The sequence below is a fragment of the Oncorhynchus mykiss genome, chromosome 12 (genome assembly GCF_013265735.2).
Source record: "Oncorhynchus mykiss isolate Arlee chromosome 12, USDA_OmykA_1.1, whole genome shotgun sequence".
Classification (NCBI taxonomy): Eukaryota; Metazoa; Chordata; class Actinopteri; order Salmoniformes; family Salmonidae; genus Oncorhynchus; species Oncorhynchus mykiss.
In genome coordinates, this window is record NC_048576.1 from 54,941,724 (window position 1) to 54,965,805 (window position 24,082).

General features: G+C 42.8%; 1 protein-coding gene across 1 annotated transcript in view; it reads right to left on the reverse strand.

The window, feature by feature from the left end:
- The window catches only part of ubtd2 (ubiquitin domain containing 2), a 64,274-nt gene extending 40,728 nt beyond the window's left edge, over positions 1-23,546 (reverse strand). Inside the window, exon 1 of the mRNA XM_021624181.2 lies at positions 23,311-23,546. Within this exon, the coding sequence (XP_021479856.1) occupies positions 23,311-23,380 (70 nt within the window). The 5' untranslated portion in view covers positions 23,381-23,546. The remainder of the gene's footprint in view (positions 1-23,310) is intronic.
- Positions 23,547-24,082: the final 536 nt, after the last annotated feature.

Here is a 24,082-nt window from a genome sequence, read left to right on the forward strand (position 1 = left end):
CCAAAGAAAATCTACATACAGACATCTGCAGAATAATCTTAAATATCAAAAAGAAAATACCAGATAATGCATGCAGAGCGGAATTTGGAAGATTCCCTTTAGAATTGTAAATATAAAGAAAAGGACTAACATTTTGGCACCATTTGAAATGAAGCCCCAAAACATCCTTACAATTCAAAGCACTAGAAACCCAAGACCTGAACCCTGAAAAAACACTAAACAAACCTATTTTTCATACACAGGGAAATCAAATCACATTGTTACATAAAAACCTATTTGACAAATTGGGAAAATTACACAAAAACACAGAATAAACTCAATTGCTATTTGGCCTTCAAAAACCCCTACCCCGGCCAACAGCTCTGCACCCTCCGCAGCAACTCGAATCCCACCGTACCTTCTCCGCTTTGCAGTCTGGTTTCCGAGCTGGTCATGGGTGCACGTCAGCCACGCTCAAGGTCCTAAATGATGTCATAACCACCATCGATAAAAGACAGTACTGCGCAGCCGTCTTCATCGACCTGGCCAAGGATTTCGACTCTGTCAATCACCACATTCTTAAAAATCGGCAGACTCAATGGCCTTGGTTTCTCAAATGACTGCCTCGCTTGGTTCACCAACTACTTCTCAGATAGAGTTCAGGGTGTCAAATCGGAGGGCCTGTTGTCAGGACCTCTGGCAGTCTATGGGGGGAGCCACATGGTTAAATTCTCGGGCCGACTCTCTTCTCTGTATACATCAATGATGTTGCTCTTGCTGCTGGTGATAATCTGAACCACCTCTACGCAGACAACACCATTCTGTATACTTATGGCCCTTCTTTGGACACTGTGTTATCAAACCTCCAGACGAGCTTCAATACCATACAACACTCCTTCCCTGGCCTCCAACTGCTCTTAAATGCTAGTAAAACTAAATGCATGCTCTTCGACCGATCCCTGCCCACAGAATATGTGGACAACTACAAATACCTAGGTGTCTGGTTAGACTGTAAACTCTCCTTCCAGACTCACATTAAGCATCTCCAATCCAAAATTAAATCTCGAATCGGCTTCCTATTTCGCAACAAAGCCTCCTTCACTCATGCTGCTAAACATACTAGAGGTCGACCTATTAATTGGAATGGCCGATTAATTAGGACAGATTTCAAGTTTTCATAACAATCGGAAATCTGTATTTTTGGGCGCCGATATCAGATTATTATTATTATTATTTATTTGTATACCTTTATTTAACTAGGCAAGTCAGTTAAGAACACATTCTTATTTTCAATGACGGCCTAGGAACGGTGGGTTAACTGCCTTGTTCAGGGGCAGAACGACAGATTTTCACCTTGTCAGCTCAGGGGTTCCAATCTTGCAACCGTACAGTTAACTAGTCCAACGCTCTAACCATTGCACTCCACGAGTAGCCTACCTGTTACGCGAATGCAGTAGAAGCCAAGCTAAATTGCTAGCTAGCATTAAACTTATCTTATAAAAAACAATCATAATCAATAGTTATAACTACTAATCCAGCTTAGCAGGCAATATTAACCAGGTGAAATTGTGTCACTTCTCTTGCGCTCATTGCATGCAGAGTCAGGGTATATGCAACAAAAAAAAAGAAAGAAAAAAAAGTTTGGGCTGGCTGGCTCATTGCGAACTAATTCGCCAGAATTTTACGTAAGTATGACATAACATTGAAGGTTGTGCAATGTAACAAGAATATTTAGACTTAGGGTTGCCACCCGTTAGAAAAAATACCGAACGGTTCCATATTTCACTGAAATACAGTGGGGCAAAAAAGTAATTAGTCAGCCACCAATTGTGCAAGTTCTCCCACTTAAAAAGATGAGGCCTGTTTTTTTCTCTTCATAGGTACACTTCAACTATGACAGACAAAATGAGAGAAAAAAAAATCCAGAAAATCACATTGTAGGAATTTTAATGAATTTGCAAATTGTGGTGGAAAATAAGTATTTGCTGGGCAACACGGACTTTCAACTCCCTCCAAAGATTTTCTATGGGGTTGAGATCTGGAGACTGGCTAGGCCACTCCAGGACCTTGAAATGCTTCTTACGAAGCCACTCCTTCGTTGCCCGGGCGGTGTGTTTGGGATCATTGTCATGCTGAAAGACCCAGCCACGTTTCATCTTCAATGCCCTTGCTGATGGAAGGAGGTTTTCACTCAACATCTCATGATACATGGCCCCATTCATTCTTTCCTTTACACGGATCAGTCGTCCCTTTGCAGAAAAACAGCCCCAAAGCATGATGTTTCCACCACCATGCTTCACAGTAGGTATGGTGTTCTTTGGATGCAACTGAGCATTCTTTGTCCTCCAAACACGACGAGTTGAGTTTTTACCAAAACTCATCTGACCATATGACATTCTCCCAATCTTCTTCTGGCTCATCCAAATGCTCTCTAGCACACTTCAGACGGGCCTGGACATGTACTGGCTTAAGCAGGGGGACACGTCTGGCACTGCAGGATTTGAGTCCCTGGTGGCGTAGTGTGTTACTGATGGTAGGCTTTGTTACTTTGGTCCCAGCTCTCTGCAGGTCATTCACTAGGTCCCCCCGTGTGGTTCTGGGATTTTTGCTCACCATTCTTGTGAAATCTTGCGTGGAGCCCCAGATCGAGGGAGATTATCAGTGGTCTTGTATGTCTTCCATTTCCTAATAATTGCTCCCACAGTTGATTTCTTCAAACCAAGCTGCTTACCTATTGCAGATTCAGTCTTCCCAGCCTGGTGCAGGTCTACAATTTTGTTTCTGGTGTCCTTTGACAGCTCTTTGGTCTTGGCCATAGTGGAGTTTGGAGTGTGACTGTTTGAGGTTGTGGACAGGTGTCTTTTATACTGATAACAAGTTCAAACAGGTGCCATTAATACAGGTAACGACTGGAGGACAGAGGAGCCTCTTAAAGAAGAAGTTACAGGTCTGTGAGAGCCAGAAATCTTGCTTGTTTGTAGGTGACCAAATACTTATTTTCCACCATAATTTGCAAATAAATTCATTAAAAAATCCTACAATGTGATTTTCTGGATTTTTTTTCTCATTTTGTCTGTCATAGTTGAAGTGTACCTATGATGGAAATTACAGGCCTCATCTTTTTAAGTGGGAGAACTTGCACAATTGGTGGCTGACTAAATAGTTTTTTGACCGACTGTATATGATTGCCATAGCCTGAGGGACATCCCTTGACCATTAATTCACTGAAGTATTTACATTTTATATAACTTACAAGTAATACATAGTGTAACCATCATCCATGTACAGTTTATTTATTTGTTAGCCATTCTTTTTTTTAAATCTTATTTTTTACTTCATTGAATGTGTCAATAGAAGACTACACAGTACAACAGCAGTAGTGTTGTACCTGTATACATGATTATATATGTACTATTATTACTACTACTGAAAGGAACTGAAATGCTGTACCACTATACTGCTTTGGCAATAAAGCAATATGAATTTTAACACGAATTTGAGAAAGGGAGAGAAAGAAAAAAAAAAAAGAGAAAAAGAGAGCGAGAGAAATCAAGAAAGACAAATGGTAGTAACAAGAAAATTGTAACAATTGGACATCATTAACATTCTGGAAACATTCAGTATAGCAATTGCAGCCTATTTACAACTTTGCCTGTTCTACAATTTTGCTTAAATTCCACTAAGGTCAGCTAAAGCACGATTTAAATGGTTTATAAAAACGACTATTTATATCCATAATAACTTTACAATCATGTTGCTGAAGTAGGCATCTGGTGCACATAAAGTGAGTGGGCTACTGTGTTGCACAACTCCTGCCTGGCTGTTTGCATTCATGTAAAGCTGTGTGAGAGAGAACAAAGAGGGTAGAGACAGACAGAGACACTCCCTCCCCACCTCCTGTTTTGGAGACTGACTGAACTTAAATAATTCCATCCCCCCCCCCTCAGTCTGCTCTGCCAGTTTGTCTGAAGTTAGAGCTGGGAGACGCACACACACACACACGTGGTCACACACGCGCGCTCACCTGCCAGTGTGTCAACAGTCAGAGCCCACAGCTCAGCCCCTGCAACATGTTCATGCATGGAGGCACACTGTAAACACAGAGCTCCATCCCAACAGTCATGATCACCCTTAAGCACTGTGCTATCAGCAGACCCACACACTGGCTGAGCCTGAGCCCTCGTCAAACATGGAACCCGTGAGAGCCCTGGGGGTGAATAAGGTGGCAGGTAGCCTACCGGTTATAGAGACCAGCCAGAAACCGGAGGGTTGCCAGTTCAATCTTGGGTCTGACCGGAAAAATATGACGGGAAGTGAGCTGGCAACCGGAGGGTTGTGGCAGCCCCCTGCTCCAACCTCTCCTACCTGTATGTGTGTCTTTTAGAGGGGTTGGGATAAAGCAGAAGTAACATTTTGGTTGGACCTTGTGTACAACTGACAAATAAATTGAACTTCATCTTAAAAACGGCTGGTTTTAGGCCTGTTCCACGGACAGACAGGGTTGCCATCCAAGCCAAGATCTTAGGCAGCCTTACATCAGCGGGCTGCTGCGCCCGACCCGCCCCAGAGCCTGTGGAAAATAGAGGGAAGGTCGGGAGAGGAAGGTATACTGGGGAAACCATCTGTCTGCTATTATTCAACACCTCGGCTCTGGGACTGACGAACAATAGCTAGAGCCCTGCCCTGACACAGAGACCTGCTCTCCTTGGGTGCTGCTGCTGCTTCCAGCCACATGTACCAACAGCACATCGTCTCACATAGTCTCCCTCACAGCACAGCAGACATGTGTTCCATAACCGTTGCCATGGGCACCCAGCCACAGACAGAGGCAGGCTGATGTGAGTTGTTTAACGGGGACTTAGCTTATGGTATTATCAGAGAGCAGCCTCCATAGGTTTAGGGTCTCAAAACACACAGCCTCTGAGGTTAGAGCTGGGAGACAGTCGTCTGCACGCACAGTGTGTGTGTGTGTGCACTGCACACACACATTTTGCTGTGCTAATAGGAACCCGATGGTCTGACAGAGCTCTAGAGTTCCTCTGTAGAGATGGAAGAAACTTCCAGAAGGACAACCATCTCTACTCCACCAAATCAGGCCTTTATGGTAGATTGGCCAGTCGGAAGCCACTGATCAATAAAAAGGCACGTGAAATCCCACTTGGAGTTTGCCAAAAAGGCACCTAAACACTCTCAGACCATGAGAAACAAGATTTAACTCTTTTTGGATTTTGCCAACCATCACATCTGGAAGAAACCTGGTGTGAAGAATCCCTACTGTGAAGCATGGTGGTGGCAGCGTCATGCTGTGGGGACGTTTTTCAATGGCAGGGACTGGGAGAATAGTCAGGATTAAGGGAAAGATAACCAGAGCAAAGTGCTGAGAGATCCTCGATGAAAACCTCAGACCGGGGTGAAGATTCACCCTCCAACAGGACAATGATCCTGAACACAGACAATGCAGAAGTGGCTTTGTGACAAATGTCCTTGAATGATCCTGACAGACCCCGGACAAACATTTCTGGAGAGACCTGAAAATAGCTGTGCAGCGACGCTCCCCTTCCAACCTGAGAGAGCTTGAGTAGATCTGCAGAGAAGAATGGGAGAAACTCTCCAAATACAGGTCTGCCAAGTACTAAGTAAAGGGTCTGGATCATATGCGATTTCAGTTTGTTTTTAATAAATACATTTGCAAAAATAGATTGACGACGAAAAAAAAACTATTTTATCAATTTTAGAATAAGGCTGTAACCTAACAAAATGTGGGAAAAGTTGAGGGGTCTGAATACTTTCCGAATGAGCTGTATATGGTGTACTGCGTGATAACGTAGTGCACATAAAAATACCTTGAGGTTCAATTCTATGTACCTAACAAAATAAAAAGTTATACTTTCATTGCATTTTCAACTCTACATTCACAATACATTTTGGGTTACATAGCGAGTCCTCCCACTCTGGTATTGGCACGTGACTGTAGCTAACAGCACTATTACATGATAAGATTATTATTATGGACAAAAGAGCGAGATTATTTTTATTGGTCAAATGGCAGCAAAGAATCAATCATCATTTCACCAGAATAAGACACTCAATATTTATTGGAAACCAAGCTCATCACCTTGCACATTCACCACCCTGTGAAGTTCATCATCACTTATTTCATGTGTAGCCTAATAGTCCTAAACTGCATGCTTTCCCGACAAGTAGTAGTTGGAGGACCACACACACAGCGTGACTCCAAGTATACTTCGATATGATGGTTATTATGTCAATATTTGCACATAAAAGCATTTCCACCGACATCTCGCATAATTAATTTTACAGACAAAAAAAGATCCCACATTGAATAGCGTATTTAGTTTTGTTGACATTTGGAAAAATTGTGTTTCCAACAGGCCTGTTATGACATTTTTTAACCGACATGTACTTCAAGGTTGGATGGAAACCTGGTTATTGACATTGAAAAATTGACGTGGTTAAAGTACTTTGAGCCCGTTTTGTCTATCTATGGGTAACAGGGTTGACGTGTTATGCTCGACCCGCTCAGTTATGCTCGACCCGCTCACTTGCACTTTATATGGGTTTTTAGACTATAGATGAGGAAGTGTATGTAATTTCCTCAGTTGTAAACTGCTTTGCGATCTACTAACAGCAAAGGTTGCATTAAATATTTTTTGGTGATGCCTTTGGCCTATTTTTTGGTGATGCCTTTTGTTCAATTAATTCGCACAAAACATAAACAAAATCATTCATTGTGAAAGTTAATGCATGTAGGCATTCGGGGAAGTATTCAGAACCTTTCACTATCTCCAAATTTTGTCCGTTGAACTGAGTACAGAGAGATCCTTGATGAAAACTTGCTCCAGAGCACTCATGACCTCAGACTGGGGAGAAGGTTCACCTTCCAACAGGACAATGACCCTAAGCATACAGCCAAGAAAATGCAGGAGTGGCTTTGGGACAAGTCTCTGAACGTCCTTGAGTGGCCCAGCCAGAGCCCTGACCTGAAAATAGCTGTACAGCGACGCTCCCCATCCAACCTGACAGAGCTTGAGAGGATCTGCAGAGAATAATGGAAGAAACTCCCCTTATACAGGTGTGCCAAGCCTGTAGCGTCATACCCAGAGACGCAAGGCTGTAATCGCTGCCAAAGGTGCTTCAACAAAGTACTGAGTGAAGGGTCTGAATACTTATGTAAATGTGATATTTCAGTATATTTTTTTTTATAAAATGTGCAAACATTTCTAAAAACTTGTTTTTGCTTTGTCATTATGAGGTGTTGTGTGTAGATTGATGAGGGGGAAATAAAAACAATCCATTTTAGAACAAGGCAGTAATATAACAAAATGTGGAAAAAGTCAAGGGGTCCAAATACCTTTCGAATGCACTGTATGCTATGCGCAGCACTTCATTCAATTTATCGAATCAGGTATTGTTTCTTAATAAAACCACGAGTAACACCTGTCAAACAGAGATTTTTCTCAAAAAACACAGATGTCGAATCACACGGGACAAGTATTATCAGAAGACCTTGGAGTAAAGCCAAAAGAAACAGTAGGTTATTCTGTCTGGACTTGTTAATCTCCTTGCCATGTAAACATGACTGACATGGCAGATTTGGACGGGACTAAAATTTACAGATGTGGTGTTTTGTGCTCGTTCACATTACCCAAACTTCAGAAAACTTAACATGTGTAAATATTGGCATGAACATAACAAGATTCAACAACTGAGACATACACTGAACAATTTCCACAGACATTTGACTAATAGACATGGAATAATGTGTCCCTGAACAAAGGTCAAAATCAAAAGTAACAGTCAGTATCTGAGGTGGCCACTAGCTGCATTAAGTACTGCAGTGCATCTCCACCTCATGGACTTCACCAGATTTGCCAGTTCTTGCTGCGAGATGTTACCCCACTCTTCCACCAAGGCACCTGTAAGTTCCCGGACATTCTTGGGGAGGGAATGGCCCTAGCACTCACCCTCTGATCCAACAGGTCCCAGACGTGCTCAATGGGATTGAGATCCAGGCTCTTCGCTGGCCATGGTATAACACTGACATTCATGTCTTGCAGGAAATCACGCACAGAATGAACAGTATGGCTGGTGGCATTGTCATGCTGGAGGGTCATGTCAGGATGAGCCTGCAGGAAGGGTACGATCAGCTGACGATCAGCTGTCCGTCATGTCTCCCTGTAGCGCTGTCTTAGGCACCTCACAGTACGGACATTGCAAATTATTGCCCTGGCCACATCTGCAGTCCTCATGCCTCCTTGCAGCATGCCCAAGGCATGTTCACACAGATGAGCAGGGACCATGGGCATCTTTCTGTTGGTGTTTTTCAGTCAGTAGAAAGGCCTCTTTAGTGTCCTAAATGTTCATACCTGATACCTTAATTGCCTACCGTCTGTAAACTGTTAGGGTCTTAATAACCGTTCCACAAGTGCATGTTCATTAATTGTTTATGGGAAACAGTGTCTAAACCGTTTACAATGAAGATCTGTGAAGTTGGATTTTTACGAATTAACTTTGAAAGACATGGTCCTGAAAAAGTGACATTTCTTATATGTATATATATTTTCTTAGTTCACTTAAATTATTAGGTCACTTTAGCCCTTTACTTGGCTCATCGCGCTCTAGCGACTCCTTGTGGCGGGCTGGGTGGCTGCGGCTGACACATTGTTTCCTCCGACACATTGGTGCGGCTGGCTTCCGGGTTAAGTTGGCTGGTTTTAATAAGGAGCGCGACTAGGCGGGTCATGTTTCAGAGGACACATGACTCCACCTTCGCCTCTCCCGAGCCCGTTGGGGAGATGCAACGATGAGACAAGATTAAAATTGGGGAGAAAAAAACAAAACTATATATATTAAATGGGTGCAAAAGGGACTCATTTCATGGAATGACCCTACTACCACCACCACAGCTACTACTACTATTGATACTAGTAATACTTTCACCACGATCATAACAACTAATACCACCACCACTACAATAACTACTACAACCATGACTCCTACGACCACTACCTTTTGCTCCAGTTCCACATTCAATATTAGTTCCTTTGTTGTGTGAGAGCGCCTGCCTGCTGTGTTCCCTGCCTACCGGGGCTTTAAGATGAAAACAGTAGATAAGTGATTCCTCATTCGAAAGAGAGGCCAGGTTTACACTCCAGCTGCAGACACAAAATCCATGCTCTGATTAGCATCACAGGCGTATTTCCTGTTCAGTGACTAATGTACTGGAACTGAAATAAGATGGGCGGGCACATTAATCTAATTTATCAGAGCCACCGTTGCATTTACAAGTGCTGTTAGTAGGGTTGCAAAGGGTAGTGAAACTTTCTGGTAAATTCCATGGGTAGTTAAGCCGGGAATTTGTGGAATTTTGCATGAATACATCAAAAAAAGGTCGCTTATAACAGTGAACCCTTTTTTTGTGGGATACACAAGGCAATTTCAGGTCTTGTAGCATATTTTGGTTAAACTATCCCCAAGTCAATGGAATTGCTACCCTCTGCATGCCCATGTGCATTCTTCCATCACATGTACAGCTGATTCTCAAGATCTTGAACACTAATGAGATGCTATTGAGCCCACACTACTACACTGTCCAAGCCAAGGACTACAGTTGAAGTAAGAAGTTTACATACACCTTAGCCAAATACATTTTAACTCCGTTTCACAATTTTGGCCCATTCCTCCTGACAGAGCTGATGTAACGGAGTCAGGTTTGTAGTCCTCCTTGCTCGCACACACTTTTTCCATTCTGCCCACACATTTTCTATAGGATTGAGGTCACGGCATTGTGATGATCACTCCAATACCTTGACTTTGTTGTCCTTAAGCCATTTTGCCACAACCTTGGAAGTATGCTTGGGGTCATTGTCCATTTGGAAGACCCATTTGTGACCAAGCTTTAACTTCTTGACTGATGTCTTGAGATGTTGCTCCAATATATCCACATAATTTCCCTCCCTCTATTTTGTGAAGTGCAGCAAAGCACCGCCGCAACATGATGCTGCCACCCCCGTGCTTCACGGTTGGGATGGTGTTCTTCGGCTTGCAAGCCTACCCCTTTTTCTTCCAAACATAACGATGGTCATTATGCCAAACAGTTATATTTTTGTTTCATCCAAAAAGTACGATCTTTGTCCCCATGTGCAGTTGCAAACCGTAGTCTGGCTTTTATGTGGCGGTTTTGGAGCAGTGGCTTCTTCCTTGCTGAGCGACCTTTCAGGTTATGTCAATGTAGGACTTGTTTTACTGTGGATATAGATACTTTGCACCCGTTTCCTCCAGCATCTTCAAAAGGTCTTTTGCTGATGTTCTGGGATTGATTTGCGCTTTCCTCACCAAAGTACGTTCATCTCTAGGAGGCAGAACGTGTCTCCTTCCTGAGCGGTATAACAGCTGCATGGTCCTATGGTGTTTATACTTAAGTACGGTTTCTAGTCATCTCTCCTCTTTCCAGGCTTTTTCATCGTTTAACTTATATGGTGATTGCATCTAAACTTTCATTGTATTACCACAACTACTGGCAAAACAGTTTGTCTTTCAGTCACCCACGTGGGTACCTGCTTCCAATGAGGAGATGGCACCTGCTTCTATAAACCAATGAGGAGATGGGAGAGTCAGGACTTCCAGCGCGATCTGCGTCAGAAATAGGAATGAGTTCTATTTTAGCCCTTGGTGTCACAGACGCTCGTTGGCGCTCGCGAGCAGTGTGGGTGCAATAATTGAATAACATAGATTTCTAAATTTAATTTGCGACGCTCGCGCACGCGACGTGTCCGGTCTGGTCAGCATGTTAGTTTCTAGACTATCATTTCACAGATGTATGTTGAAAACATTTTTTGGGGGAGATGCGATGGATCATTGGGGATCATTCAATATTCTCTTTTTGTTGTTCAGTGAAATCATCCCATGTGAAGAGTCAACTCATTTAATTCGTTTTAAAAATTTCTATTGGAAGGATTTAATCATTTGCAATTATGTCTACTTATGATAAGGTAAAAGGTTTATGATCGTCTCCATATGATATGGTAAATATATCCAATTCAAAAATCATCTACATTTAAATGGTATTATTATTAATTTGCATATATTTACATTAATTCCCATGTGTTCCCGTTAATTCCCACGGAAAGTTTCCACCTCTGAATATTCCCCAAAATGTGCAACCCTAGCTGTTAGTCACCCTGGGCAGAACAGGCATAGCCCTCCTCCCCGGATCACCAAGCTGGAACATAGAGTACCGATCACAACAGAACCATCTCAACAGTATGGACAGAGATACAGCTGCATGGGACATGGGCTGGACTCAATAAACACAGGTTGGACAACACCTCTAATACACAGCAGGGGCCCATATGGGAACAGTCTGTGACCTTAAGAGGGCCCTGACGTAACATGCCTGTAAAGAGTATCTGAGGCCACGGGATGTAAGACTGACTGATTGGCGGTGGTGTAGTGAAGGAGGTACTAGGGCCTAGGGACCTGTAGAGATCAGAGAGATGGGGTAAATCACCATTCACATTGGGCCTGGCAGGAGTAAAGAGCAATTACTGTTAGACACCAGTGTGTGTCATGGAGATAAAAGCATGTGGTTTAGACAAAATACATTGTGTTCCACTTAAAAATAGACCCGGCCAACATCTGTGCCCCCTAGCATGGACAGAATGAACACTCTCCTAGAGGACGCAAGATGGCCAGCTCAATAGTAGAAATGCCGACACTACCACAGACATCTAAACCCTGAACAACAGAACAGCTTCTGAACATATGCAATGGATGTCTCATTACTGAAACACACAAAGTACTAAAGAATATGCTGTGCAGTTACTGTGCCATGACCCACTGAATTAGACATGTTTTTGCAGGATTAGAACATGCGAATTGAATTTTGACCAAAATTCCAATTGAGAAGCATCTGGAATAAGATCTAATTAAATCCCAGCTCCTGTGTGGGTGAGGATAATCACAATCTATACTAAACAAAATAAAACATGCAACAATTTAATTGATTTTACTGAGTTACGGTTCATATAAGGAAATTAGGCCGTAATCTATGGATTTCACATGACTGGGCAGGGGTGTAGGCATGGGTGGGCATGGAAAGCCATAGGTCCACCCACTGGGGAGCCAGACCCAGCCAATCATAATATTTTTTTCCCCACAAAGGGGAGTTCTTACAGACAGAAATACTTCTCAGTTTCATCAGCTGCAAACAAAACAAAAACTGCTACTTAGCTAACCAAGAACTGTAATGACGTATTTGAGAGACAAGTGCTCATTGTGCAAGCTTATGTTGTTTTCTATAAACATTGGAGATGACGTAGTTAACATGTTGTCAACAATCTAAGCCATCCCAGTAAATTTTGCCCCATACTTAAGCAACCAAACCGTCAAGGGTCAACTGTAGGCAGGCTATTAGCGCATCACCCACCACCTTGTTTTTATAAAATGAACCGAGAATTTAATCCGGACGCATTTTGTAAATGATAATTTGGGGTGAAAATGTACTCGTGGTCCCTAACTGTGCATAGGTCAGAGGGTGGTCCCTAACTGTGCATAGGTCAGAGGGTGGTCCCTAACTGTGCATAGGTCAGAGGGTGGTCCCTAACTGTGCATAGGTCAGAGGGTGGTCCCTAACTGTGCATAGGTCAGAGGGTGGTCCCTAACTGTGCATAGGTCAGAGGGTGGTCCCTAACTGTGCATAGGTCAGAGGGTGGTCCCTAACTGTGCATAGGTCAGAGGGTGGTCCCTAACTGTGCATAGGTCAGAGGGTGGTCCCTAACTGTGCATAGGTCAGAGGGTGGTCCCTAACTGTGCATAGGTCAGAGGGTGGTCCCTGAGGTGGGAGCGCTTATTTGATGTATTCTTTTGCTGTTATTGCCTTGAGGAAAATCACCTCCGTTAAATCCTTGGGTTCCCCTTTCTCGTTGGGTCTAAAGCCAAAAAGTATCCAAAATTGGGGCAGTGGCATTTTTTGAGCCATTTTCCCACCTTTTATTCCCCATCTCTCTTATCTAACTACAAAGGTAGAAGAGTTCACTCCTTTTATCACCCAAAAAGTTAGTCAGCTGTATGACCCCCCCCCCCCCCCCCCCCCTCATGTCAAGAGAAGTGTAATGACCCTTACTCATATTGTTGTGATGTGATTTAGCAAACAGCGCACATAAATAAAAATGTAATAGATTACAAACGGTTCTAACGGTATTGAAAAACCAGACCGACGGTACCGTCAAACATCCCTGTTTACTGTACAAGCCCATATGGTATACCGCCCAAGCGCATTCGGAAAGTGTTCAGACCCCTTAACTTTTTCAAAATTTTCTTACATAAAAGTATTTTTGTCAATCATCAAGCTACACACAATACCCCCTAATGACAAAGCGAAACCAGGTTTAGACATTTTTGTACATTGATAAAAAAAAATAATAATGAATGCCTTATTTACACAAGTATTCAAGACCCTTTGCTATGACACTCTAAATTGAGCAGAGGTGCATCCTGTTTTGATTGATCATCTTTGAGATGGTTCTACAACTTGGTTTACACCTGTGGTAAATTCAATTGATTAGATATGATTTGGAAAGGCACACACACTTGTCTATAAAAAGGTGCCACTGTTAACAGTGCAAGTCAGAGCAAAAACCAAGCCATGAGGTAAAAGGAATTGTCCGTAGAGCTCAGAGACAGGATTGTGTCGAGGCACAGATCTGTGGAAGGGTACCAACAAATGTTTACAGCATTGAAGGTCCAAGAACACTGTGGCTTCCATCATTCTTAAATGGAAGAAGTTTGGAACCACCAAGACTCTTTCTTCCTAGAGCTGGCCGCCTAGCCAAACTGAGGAATCAGGGGAGAAGGGCCTTGGTCGGGGAGGTGACCTGGAACCCGATGGTCCCACTGACCTAGCTCCAGAGTTCCTCTGTGGAGATGGTTGTCCTTCTGGAAGGGTCACCCATCTCTGCAGCACTCCACCAATCAGGCCTTTATGGTAGAGTGGCCAGACGGAAGCCTCATGTCATGACGTGCCCTGGCAGGGAGGATCATGGGGGGAGGCTCTCTCTCCACAGTTTTATGACAGGACATAAATAGTTGGTAGAATAAGACCTAAAGAACTGATATGATATAAATAACAGTCTACACATTTAATGATCGTCACAGACGACACTCACCTCAGTAAAAGGCACATGACAGCCCACTTGGAGTTTGCCAAAAGGCACCTAAAGGACTCGCAGACCATGAGAAACAAGATTCTCTGGTCTGATGAAACCAGAATGAGCTCTTTGGCCTGAATGCCAAGCATCACGTCTGGAGGACACCTGGCACCATCCCTACGGTGAAGCACGGTGGTGGCAACATTATGCGGTATTTTGGTATTTTATTAGAATCCCCATTAGCTGTTGGAAAAGCAGCAGCTACTCTTCCTGGGGTCCACACAAAACATTACTAAACAACAGCTCAAGGACAGAACTACATTTTTTTCTTCCAAAAAGGCACACAGTCTACCGTGAGGCGTTGTGCCACGAGGTGTTGCTTTATGTTTTTTTAAACCAAGTTTGCGGTTTACTTGACCAATATGAGATGGAACGGAGTTCCATGCATTAATATCTAATACTGTATGCTTCCTTGAATTTGTTCTAGATTTGGGGACTGTGAAAAGACATCTGGTGGCATGTCTGGTGGGGTAAGTGTGTGTGTGTGTCAGAGCTGTGTGTAAGTTGACTATGCAAACAATTTGGGATTTTCAACAATGTTTCTTATGAAAAGAAGTGATGCATTCAGTCTCTCCTCAACTCTTAAAGAAGAGAGATTGGCATGCATAGTATTTATAGTCAGCCCTCTGATTACAATGAAGAGCAAGACGTGCCGCTCTGTTCTGGGCCAGCTGCAGTTTAACTAGGTCTTTCCTTGCAGCACTCGACCACATGACTGGACATTAATCAAGATAAGACAAACCTAGAGCCTGCAGGACTTGCTTTTTGGTGTGTGGTGTCAAAAAGGCAGAGCATCTCTTTATTACGGACAGACCTCTCCACATCTTTACAACCGTTGAATCTATATGTTTTGACCATGACAGTTTACAATCTAAAAGGTAACGCCAAGTCATTTAGTCTCCTCAACTTGTTCAACAGCCACAACATTCATTACCAGATTCAGCGGAGGCCTAGAACTTAAGGAATGATTGTACCAAATACAATGCTCTTAGTTTTAGAGATGGTCAGGCGCAGTATATTACTGGCCACCCATTCCAAAGCAGACTGCAACTCTTTGTTACGGGTTTCAGTGACTTCATTAGCTGTGGTTGCTGATGGGTATATGCTTGAATCATCAGCATACATAGACACACATGCTTTGTTTAATGCCAGCGGCAGGTCATTGGTAAAAATAGAAAAAAAGAGAGGAAGGAAGGCCTAGAGAGCTACCCTGCAGTACACCACACTTTACATGTTTGATATTAGAGAAGCATCCATTAAAGAAAACCCTCAGTTCTATTAGATGGATAGCTCTGAATCCAAGATATGGCAGAAGTTGAAAAGCCATTACACATGTTTTTTCAACAACAGGTTACAGTCAATAATATCAAAGGCTGCACTGAAATCTAACAATACAGCTCCCACAATCTTCTTTTTAAAAATGCATTTCAACCAATCATCAGTCATTTGTGTCAGTGCAGTACATGTTGAATGCCCTTCTCTAGAAGCATGCTGAAAGTCTGTTAATTTGTTTACAGAGAAATAGCATTGTATTTGGACAAACAACTTTTTCAAGAGCTGGCATCAAGCTCATAGGTCTGATGTTAGAACCAATAAAGGCCTCTTTACCACCATTGGGTAGCGGAATTACTTTGGCTTCCCTCCAGGCCTGAGGAATAAGACTATAGCCATTCCTACCATCCTCAGTAGCTTTCCATCTAAGTTGTCAATGCCAGGAGGTTTGTCATTATTGATTGACGCTTTTTCCACTTCTCCCACACTAACTTTAAAACTTGCAATGCTTTTCTTTTTTATGCATGAATACGAAAGCTCAATGTTTGCCCACTTTGCCAATGACGCAATCATTACAATAATTGGCAACAACAAATGGTTTGGTGATGAATAAGCCATCTGATTCGATGAACGATGGAGTTCAATTTGAATTTTCAAATCATTTAAAGTACTCCAAAGTTGTTTTTCTATCACTCATATTGGATTCATAATACAGTTTAGTCACATCATTTCTCAATTTGCAGTAAGTCAGCCAGTCAGAGTGCCAGCCAGACTCAGCCACTCCTTTTGCCCCATCTCTTTCAACCAAACAGTTTTTCAATTTCTCATCAACCCAGTTCTAACAGTCAGTTTCCTAACAGGTGCATGTTTCTCAATAATTGGAAGAATAATTTCAAAAATTCCTCAAGTGCAGCATCTGGATTCTCCTGATTAATCACATCAGAGCAACAAATATTTTTAACATCATCCACATAAAAGTCACGGCAAAAATATTTTGTATTATTTTTGGCTTTCCTGGATATAGTCACTACATTGTGATAACTGCATCTAATGGGTACGGGTACAGCTTTAGAACAAAGTTCTACAAATGTGATCGATACATGTGGATGATCTTGTTCCTGTAGTGTTTGTAAACACCCTGGTAGTTTTATTAATAAACTGAACCAGATTACAAGCACTGGTTACAGTGAGAAGCTTCCTCTTGAGCAGACAGCTTGATGAACACCAGTCAATATTCAGGCCCCCAAGAAAGTAGACCCCTTGGTTTACATCACATACTATCAAGCATTTCACACATTACTTAGATACTGACTGTTATCACTTGGTGGCCTATAGCAACACTCCAAAAGAAAAGGCTTTAGATGTGCCAAGTGAACCTGCAACCACAACACTTTAATAACACATGATCTTATCTAAGCATTACAGGGATGTGGCTCTGAATATATACAGCAACACCTCCCCCATAAGCATTTATGTCTCTTATATAGATGTTATATTTCTACTGCTGTAGCATCAAATGAATTATCTAACCAAGTCTCAGAAATGGCTAATATATTAATGTATCTGATGTTAGAAAGTTATTGATTTCATGAACCTTATTTCTAAGGCTACATATGGGCTATTTCAAGCCCTTTCCTGGGTAGCTTATCAGAGATAGACGGATAATATGGAAAAGAGAAAACAAAGCAAGAGAAAAACATATATACATTCAGCAGTGTGTGTGCTGCGGAGTTCAGCAGCTACGAACGAACCCATTGGCTTGGCTCTGTCATCCCTTCCGGGCTTCTGGGATGGAGGGTGGATAATGAGCCAGTGGGGATGTTTTTCAGAGGCATCGACTGGGAGAGAGAAAAATGAACGGAGCAAAGTACAGAGAGATCCTTGATGAAAACCTGCTACAGAGTGCTCAGGACCTCAGACTGGGGTGAAGGTTCACCTTCCAACAGGACAACGACCCTAAGCACACAGCCAAGACAACACAGGAGTGGCTTCGGAACAAGATTCTGAATGTCATTGAGTGGCCCAGCCAGAGTCTGGACTTGAGCCCAATCAAACATCTCTGGAGAGACCTGAAAATAGCGGTGCTCCCCATCCACCTTGACAGAGCTTGAGAAGATCTGCAGAGAATGGGAGAAACTCTCCATATACAGGTGTGCTCCTTGTGGTGGGCCAGGTGCCTGCAGGCTGACCAGGGCGCCAGTTGAACGGTGTTTCCTCCGACACATTGGTGCGGGTGGCTTCCGGGTTAAGCTGGCAGGTTTTAAGGAGCGCAGTTAGCTGGTCATGTTTCGGAGGTTGCATGACTCCACCTTCGCCTCTCCCAAATGACCATCCTACCCATGCTAGATTACAGAGACACCCGTTCTGCCAGTCACATTCTGTTAAAGGTCCCCAAAGCACACACATCCCTGGGTCGCTCGTCTTTTCATTTCGCTGCAGCTAGCGACTGGAACGAGCTGCAACAAACACTCAAACTGGACAGTTTTATCTCACTCTCTTCATTCAAAAGACACAATCATGGACACTCTTACTGACAGTTGTGGCTGCTTTGTGTGATGCATTGTTGTCTATACCTTCTTGCCCTTTGTGCTGTTGTCTGTGCCCAATAATGTTTGTACAATGTTTTGTGCTACTACCGCGTTGACATGTGATGCAGCCTTGGTGTGTTGTTGTCTTAGGTCTCTCTTTATGTAGTGTTGTGTTGTCTCTTGTCGTGATGTGTGTTGTCTTTTTATCATTTTTGAAATCCCAGCCCCCGTAGGAGGTCTTCTGCCTTTTGGTAGGCCGTCATTGTAAATAAGAATTTGTTCTTCACTGACTTGCCTGGTTAAAAAAAAATAATGGTGTATGCATGTGTGTTTGTGTTGGTATGCGTGTGTGTGTGATTGTGTGTGCTTGCGTATGTAGTGAATGTGTGTGGGTTGTGTGGCAGTGTCAATGTAGTGTGTGTACAGTATATGTATATGGTCTAGTGAGAGTGTGTGTAGGGTCAGTGCAAGATAGTTTGGGTACCATTAATAGACTATTTAGTAGTCTGGCTATTTAGTAGTCTTATGGGTTGAGGGTAAAAGCTGTCTCGGAGCCTGTTAGTTCAGTCCCAGGGTCCCTAGCTTGGTGATGAGCTTGAGGGGAGTATGGTGTTGAACGCTGAGCTGTAGTCTATGAACAGTATTCTCACATTGTTATTTCCTCTCTTGTCCAGGTGGGAGAGGGTGGTGTGAAGTGCAATTGAGATTGCGTCATCTGTGGATCTGGTGGGACGGTATGCTAATTGGAGTGGGTCCAGGGTGTCTGGGATGATAGTGTTGATGTGTGTCCTGACCAGCCTTTCAAAGCACTTCATCATTACATATGTGAGTGCAACAGGGCGATAGTCATTTTAGCAGGTTAAGTTAGACCTCTTGGGAACAGGGTGGTCAGCTTGAAACGTTGGGATTACAGACTGAGACCAGGAGAGATTGAAAATGTCTATGAAGACGCCTGACAGCTGGACTGCGCATGCTTTGAGAAAGGGCCTTGGTATTCAGTCTCAGCCCTGTGGTATTCAGTCTCAGCCCTGTGGTATTCAGTCTCAGCCTTGTGTGTTAACCTGTGTAAACGGTTTGCTCACAAATCGGCCACAGAGAGAGAGCTCATAGTCATCCGGGAAAAACAGGGGCATTCCACGCAAGGCAGACTATTATATTCCTCGAAGCGAGCATAAAAGGAATATAGGAGTTGCCCAGTGACGCAGAACTTGTGGCTGGGTTTCCCTTTGTAATCAGTTATCGAATGCAAGCCCAGCCACATACAACGAACGTTGGAGCCGGTGTAATAGGATTTGACCTTCCTCCTGTATTGTCCTTTTGCACGTTTGATGTCTCGGAGGTCAGAGGTCTTGAATACGTCCTTGTCCCATTCCTTGTAAGCGGTAGCTCTAGCCTTTAGCCCCATGTGGATATTGCCTGTAATCCATGGTTTTTGGATTGGATACGTTCTTATAGTCACTGCGGGGATGACGTTGTCTATGCACTTTTTGATGAAGCCTGCGAGTATTGTGGTAAACTCCTCAATGCAATCGGATGAATCCCGGAACATATCCCAGTCTGTACTAGCAAAACAGTCTTGAAGCCACGCGTCTGCTTCATCCGACCACTTCCGTATTGAGCATATCACTGGTACTTCCTGTTTGAGCTTTTGTTTGTAAACAGGAAGCAGGAAAATGGAGTCATGGTCAAATGTTCCAAAGAGAGAACAAGGAGAGAGACCTTGTATGCGCTTCTGTCGGTAGAATAAAAGTGGTATTTAGCGCCCCTAGTGGCGCAGGAGACTTGTTGGTAGAAGCGAAGTAGGGCGGTTTTAAGTTTCCCCGTGTTAAAGTCTCCGCCCACCAAAACATTGCCTCCGGGTGAGCAGTTTCTTGTTTGTTTATGGCTCCATACAGTTTGTTTATGGCTCCATACAGTTTGTTTATGGCTCCATACAGTTTGTTTATGGCTCCATACAGTTTGTTTATGGCTCCATACAGTTTGTTTATGGCTCCATACAGTTTGTTGAGTGCCAGAGTGGTGTTGGCTTGTGGAGGGATGTAGACAACAGTGATAATTACAGATGAGAACTCTCTTGGTAGATAAAAAAGGTCTGCAGCTTACCATGAGGTATTCTATATCAGGTGAGCAAAAGCTCAAGATTTCCTTCACAATTGAAGCAGAACACCAGTTGTTATTTATGAGGGAAAAAAAAAAAAAAAAAAAACACTACCTCCTTTTAACTTCCCTGAAGCCGCCGTTCGATTCTGTCGCTGCATGAAGAATCCATTGAGTACCACGTGCATAGCGTTATCAACCAGCCACGTCTGAGTAAGACATAATATTGCAACTTTTCAAGTCTTGCTGATGGACAAGCTTCGGTCGAGAGTCTCCCATCTTATTCTCGAGTGACTGGACATTTGCCAATATAACTGAGGGGAATGCCATTTGATTCTCTCTTCGCCTCAATTTCACCAGGACTCCACCTTGTCTACGCCTGTAGCGTTTTGGTAGCCCATGGAACAAAGGAATAGGGTCCGGTACGAACAGTGGAACAGCTGAGGCCGAGTTGTAGTGGAAGTAGAAATTGAGGTTAGTAACTAACTGTCGATCTGATGTCGAGAAGTGCTTGGCGGTCAAGTGTGATAATAGTATGAACTGTACAAAAAAAGTAAAGATAAACACAAAAGTAAATATATAGCAAAGTTGGAACTCGTAAGATGTCACCCTTCTCCGTTACTGTATCGCATAGGGACAAGTAAACCAAATATCTTGTTTGTATTGTCCTAGGATTCTAAGCCCACGTCGAGACTTGCTAGCGATTGCTAAAGTGACTTGTTTTAGCAATTTTAAAACCATTTTCCTGCAATTCTATATTGTTCTCAACAGGGAATCCATGTGTACTTGACAGAACACAACCTTTTTTCTTAGGTTTTTGCCACAATAAATTAAATTCAAAGCATAGATTGGACTAGTTTTTCTAGCTTGATTAAGTGATTGATTTGGTAGGGTTTCAGACCTGCCACTTTGACTCAAACATCATGCCCCCTCACTGACAATCCCACCCACAGTGATTGATTGAAAGGCCAAAGTGTTAAAAGGGATAGTTCACCCAAATTACAAATTGGTTGCCTTACCCTAAGTGTCCACAGCGTCAATAAAATACATCATTTGATGAACAAACATCATTGTGACAATTCATATCTTGCAGTAAAACTCTAAATATGGCTTTAATCTCAAGAGAAGACAGATTTAATGTTAAAAGATGATATTATCAAATAGGCCTGGAAGATATCCAAAACACCACATTGAATTCAGTCATTTTAAATTATAAAAGTCACATCTTCCTACTCAATACTGCAACTCATTTTTTACCAATCTGGGAGATAGTCGTTAAAGTAGTATTCAATAATTTAGCTGTGTATTTCGGATGGAATCAAGGCATTAGAATGTACCACTAAAAGAGAGCTCGTTCTGATACATGGTTAAAACTAAATCATTTTGATCTCATGGATGGTCAGTCCTTACATCCATTGCCCTGTCTATGAATTTGAGAGTGGTTTTATTTCTCAAGTCCCTCCCTCAGCTATTTACCAAAACTAGGGGTGGAGTGATGGCTTTGTTGTTGTTTGAACTTTGGATTGGCCCTTTAAATAAAATAAAAAATACATTTATTTAAAAACTTGGTTTAAAAAAATCATAGAATATTTTGACAACCCTGTCTGTAAACTTTCAATTTATATAAAACTCAACTGTTTATATTTTTCAGTGACTAAGACAGATGTCTCATGGTAGGGTGGGATATGGAAAATAGGTCAACTTTGAGCACCTTTTTTTTTTTTTTTTTTTTGGCGTTCAGGTCCAAAAAGTCACTTTCTGACCACTTCTACCATGGACAAACATGTTTGGAAGGTTCTGTCAAATCAAAAGGGGTGCAGTCAGAATGGGATTGAATTCATATAGAACAACCCCCCTGGGTTAAGCCTTTTCCTGGATGAATCCCTATCTTGCTCTCCTCATCTCGCTCTACATTATTATGTAGAATCTTGACAGTTGCAAGTTACATTAGCTCCACAAACGTTCAGCAGTGTACATTTGGTTACAACACAAACATCACTAGCCTGGGTGCATGCCAGTCTGTTTCTGCGCTCTTGCCAACTCCTCATGGCAAGGAGTGAAATGTTAGCTAAACTAACAGGTACCCAGGCTAAAACTTTGCTTCCTGGTTATAGCAATATAACAGTGTGGGCCTAATAACATGTGATAACACAGTGATACCAAGACACTGTTGCATCGGGAGGCCCACCTCAGGGACAAGTGCATTGCCTCGGTGTGCCATGCAAACATGAAGAAGATACCGGTTATCTATGCAAGGAGACAACATTTACACTTCTTCTTTGTGTGCCGGTACAAGCCTCATCCCCGCAACCACAAGCTCAATCAAACCACGTTACAATCATAACAATAACAACATATGCAGCATTAGACACCGGAAATCCCGACTGGTGAGGAAACAACAACGTGAAGTAGGGACCCGAGGGTCATAGGAGACCAACCAGCAGATTAATACCAGCCTCTCATTCACAAAGCCTTGGATACAGTGTGCTACACGAATGAACACGGTGGCAACAAAAAAAACATTAACTATGCGTCATTGAGATATGCAGATATTGGTTAATGTTGAATACAGAGATAAAGTACAGTTAATGGAGACGTGAACGGGCCAAGCGGTGGCGTTCTCTCGAAATCTAGACCCACCACCACCGGTGTTTTTGGTGCAACCCCCATCCTCTTGAGTCCTGCAGTTAGTTGAGAATAAAAATTGTACGCTCCCCCACTTTAGAATGTCGACCCCCAAGAAAAGACACATGAAAATGAAACAGAATTGGGCTACAGGATTGCAAAAAAAATGCATCTGAGAACACAACAAAGCACTATTGTTGTTTGTGTTGACCATTATGATTTTATACATTCTTGAGCCAAACGGTGACCCACATTTGACGTATTATGTAGCAAGATAGCTAGCTAGCATGCTAACCGGCTGGCTAACTACAACATCAAACGCCTTCATTCAAAGCAGACAAAGGCAGTCATTAAACACCGAACAGTAGGCATCTTCAAGATCATAAAATGTTGCCTAGCTATGAAGCTATTAGCACGGGGCCAGATGGGCTATCGAGCTGAAAAGTCGTGGCCGCCACGATGTTCTAGGCGGCTGTAATAAAGGAAGACACCCGGAGGCAAGACGCATGAAATTGGCATGTACCAAAAAGCACCGACTACAGACCAAATACCACCCCGACGTTATGTAACTTATTTCCTACCTCCAGTTCCGTCAGAGTTTTCGTTTAGACTGCCTGAAGAATCATGGTGACTGCCCACACAACCACCCATGGATGTTTTAACTGCGCTACCCCCGCAGACCCTCTTATTTTCTTTTCCCCCTTCCTCAACTCTTCATCTCAGAAAATAAATTGACAGAGAGCGAGCATCCGCTGGGAAGAGGCGGAGTGAGCACACATCACAAGGTGACTGCTTCTCACGAAGAAAAGAGGGGGACTGAGAAAGGGAGAAACATAAGTAAGGAATGGGCGGGTGAGAGGGGAGGACAAAGGGAGAAGACTCTGGGAAACCACTCAGCATAGTGTAACTGAGATGGGAACAGGTTATCTATAAGGTCCAACTCCAGGTGTCATAAAAATTTAAAAAAACACCTCCCCACCTTAAAACATATTTACACATGAAACTCCCTTTCTACTGTAAAAAAAATAAAAATTGCTCCCCCTCCCCCCTTTGTTAAATTTAAATAGGCAAGTCAATTAAGAACACATTCTTATTTACAATGACAGCCTACCCCAGCCAAACAATTGTGTACCGTCCTATGGGACTCCCAATCACTGCCAGATGTGATTCAGCCAGGGACTGTAGTGATGCCTCCCTCTTGCACTGTGCCTTAGACCCCTGCACCACATGGGAGCCCATTGAATTAAAGGTGCCTATTTACATTTTTGCATTGTAATTTCAGAAAATGTCCATAATATATTTGGCATTATGATAGTGTTAAACAGTATTACTTACCCGCCAGTGTTGTGATTG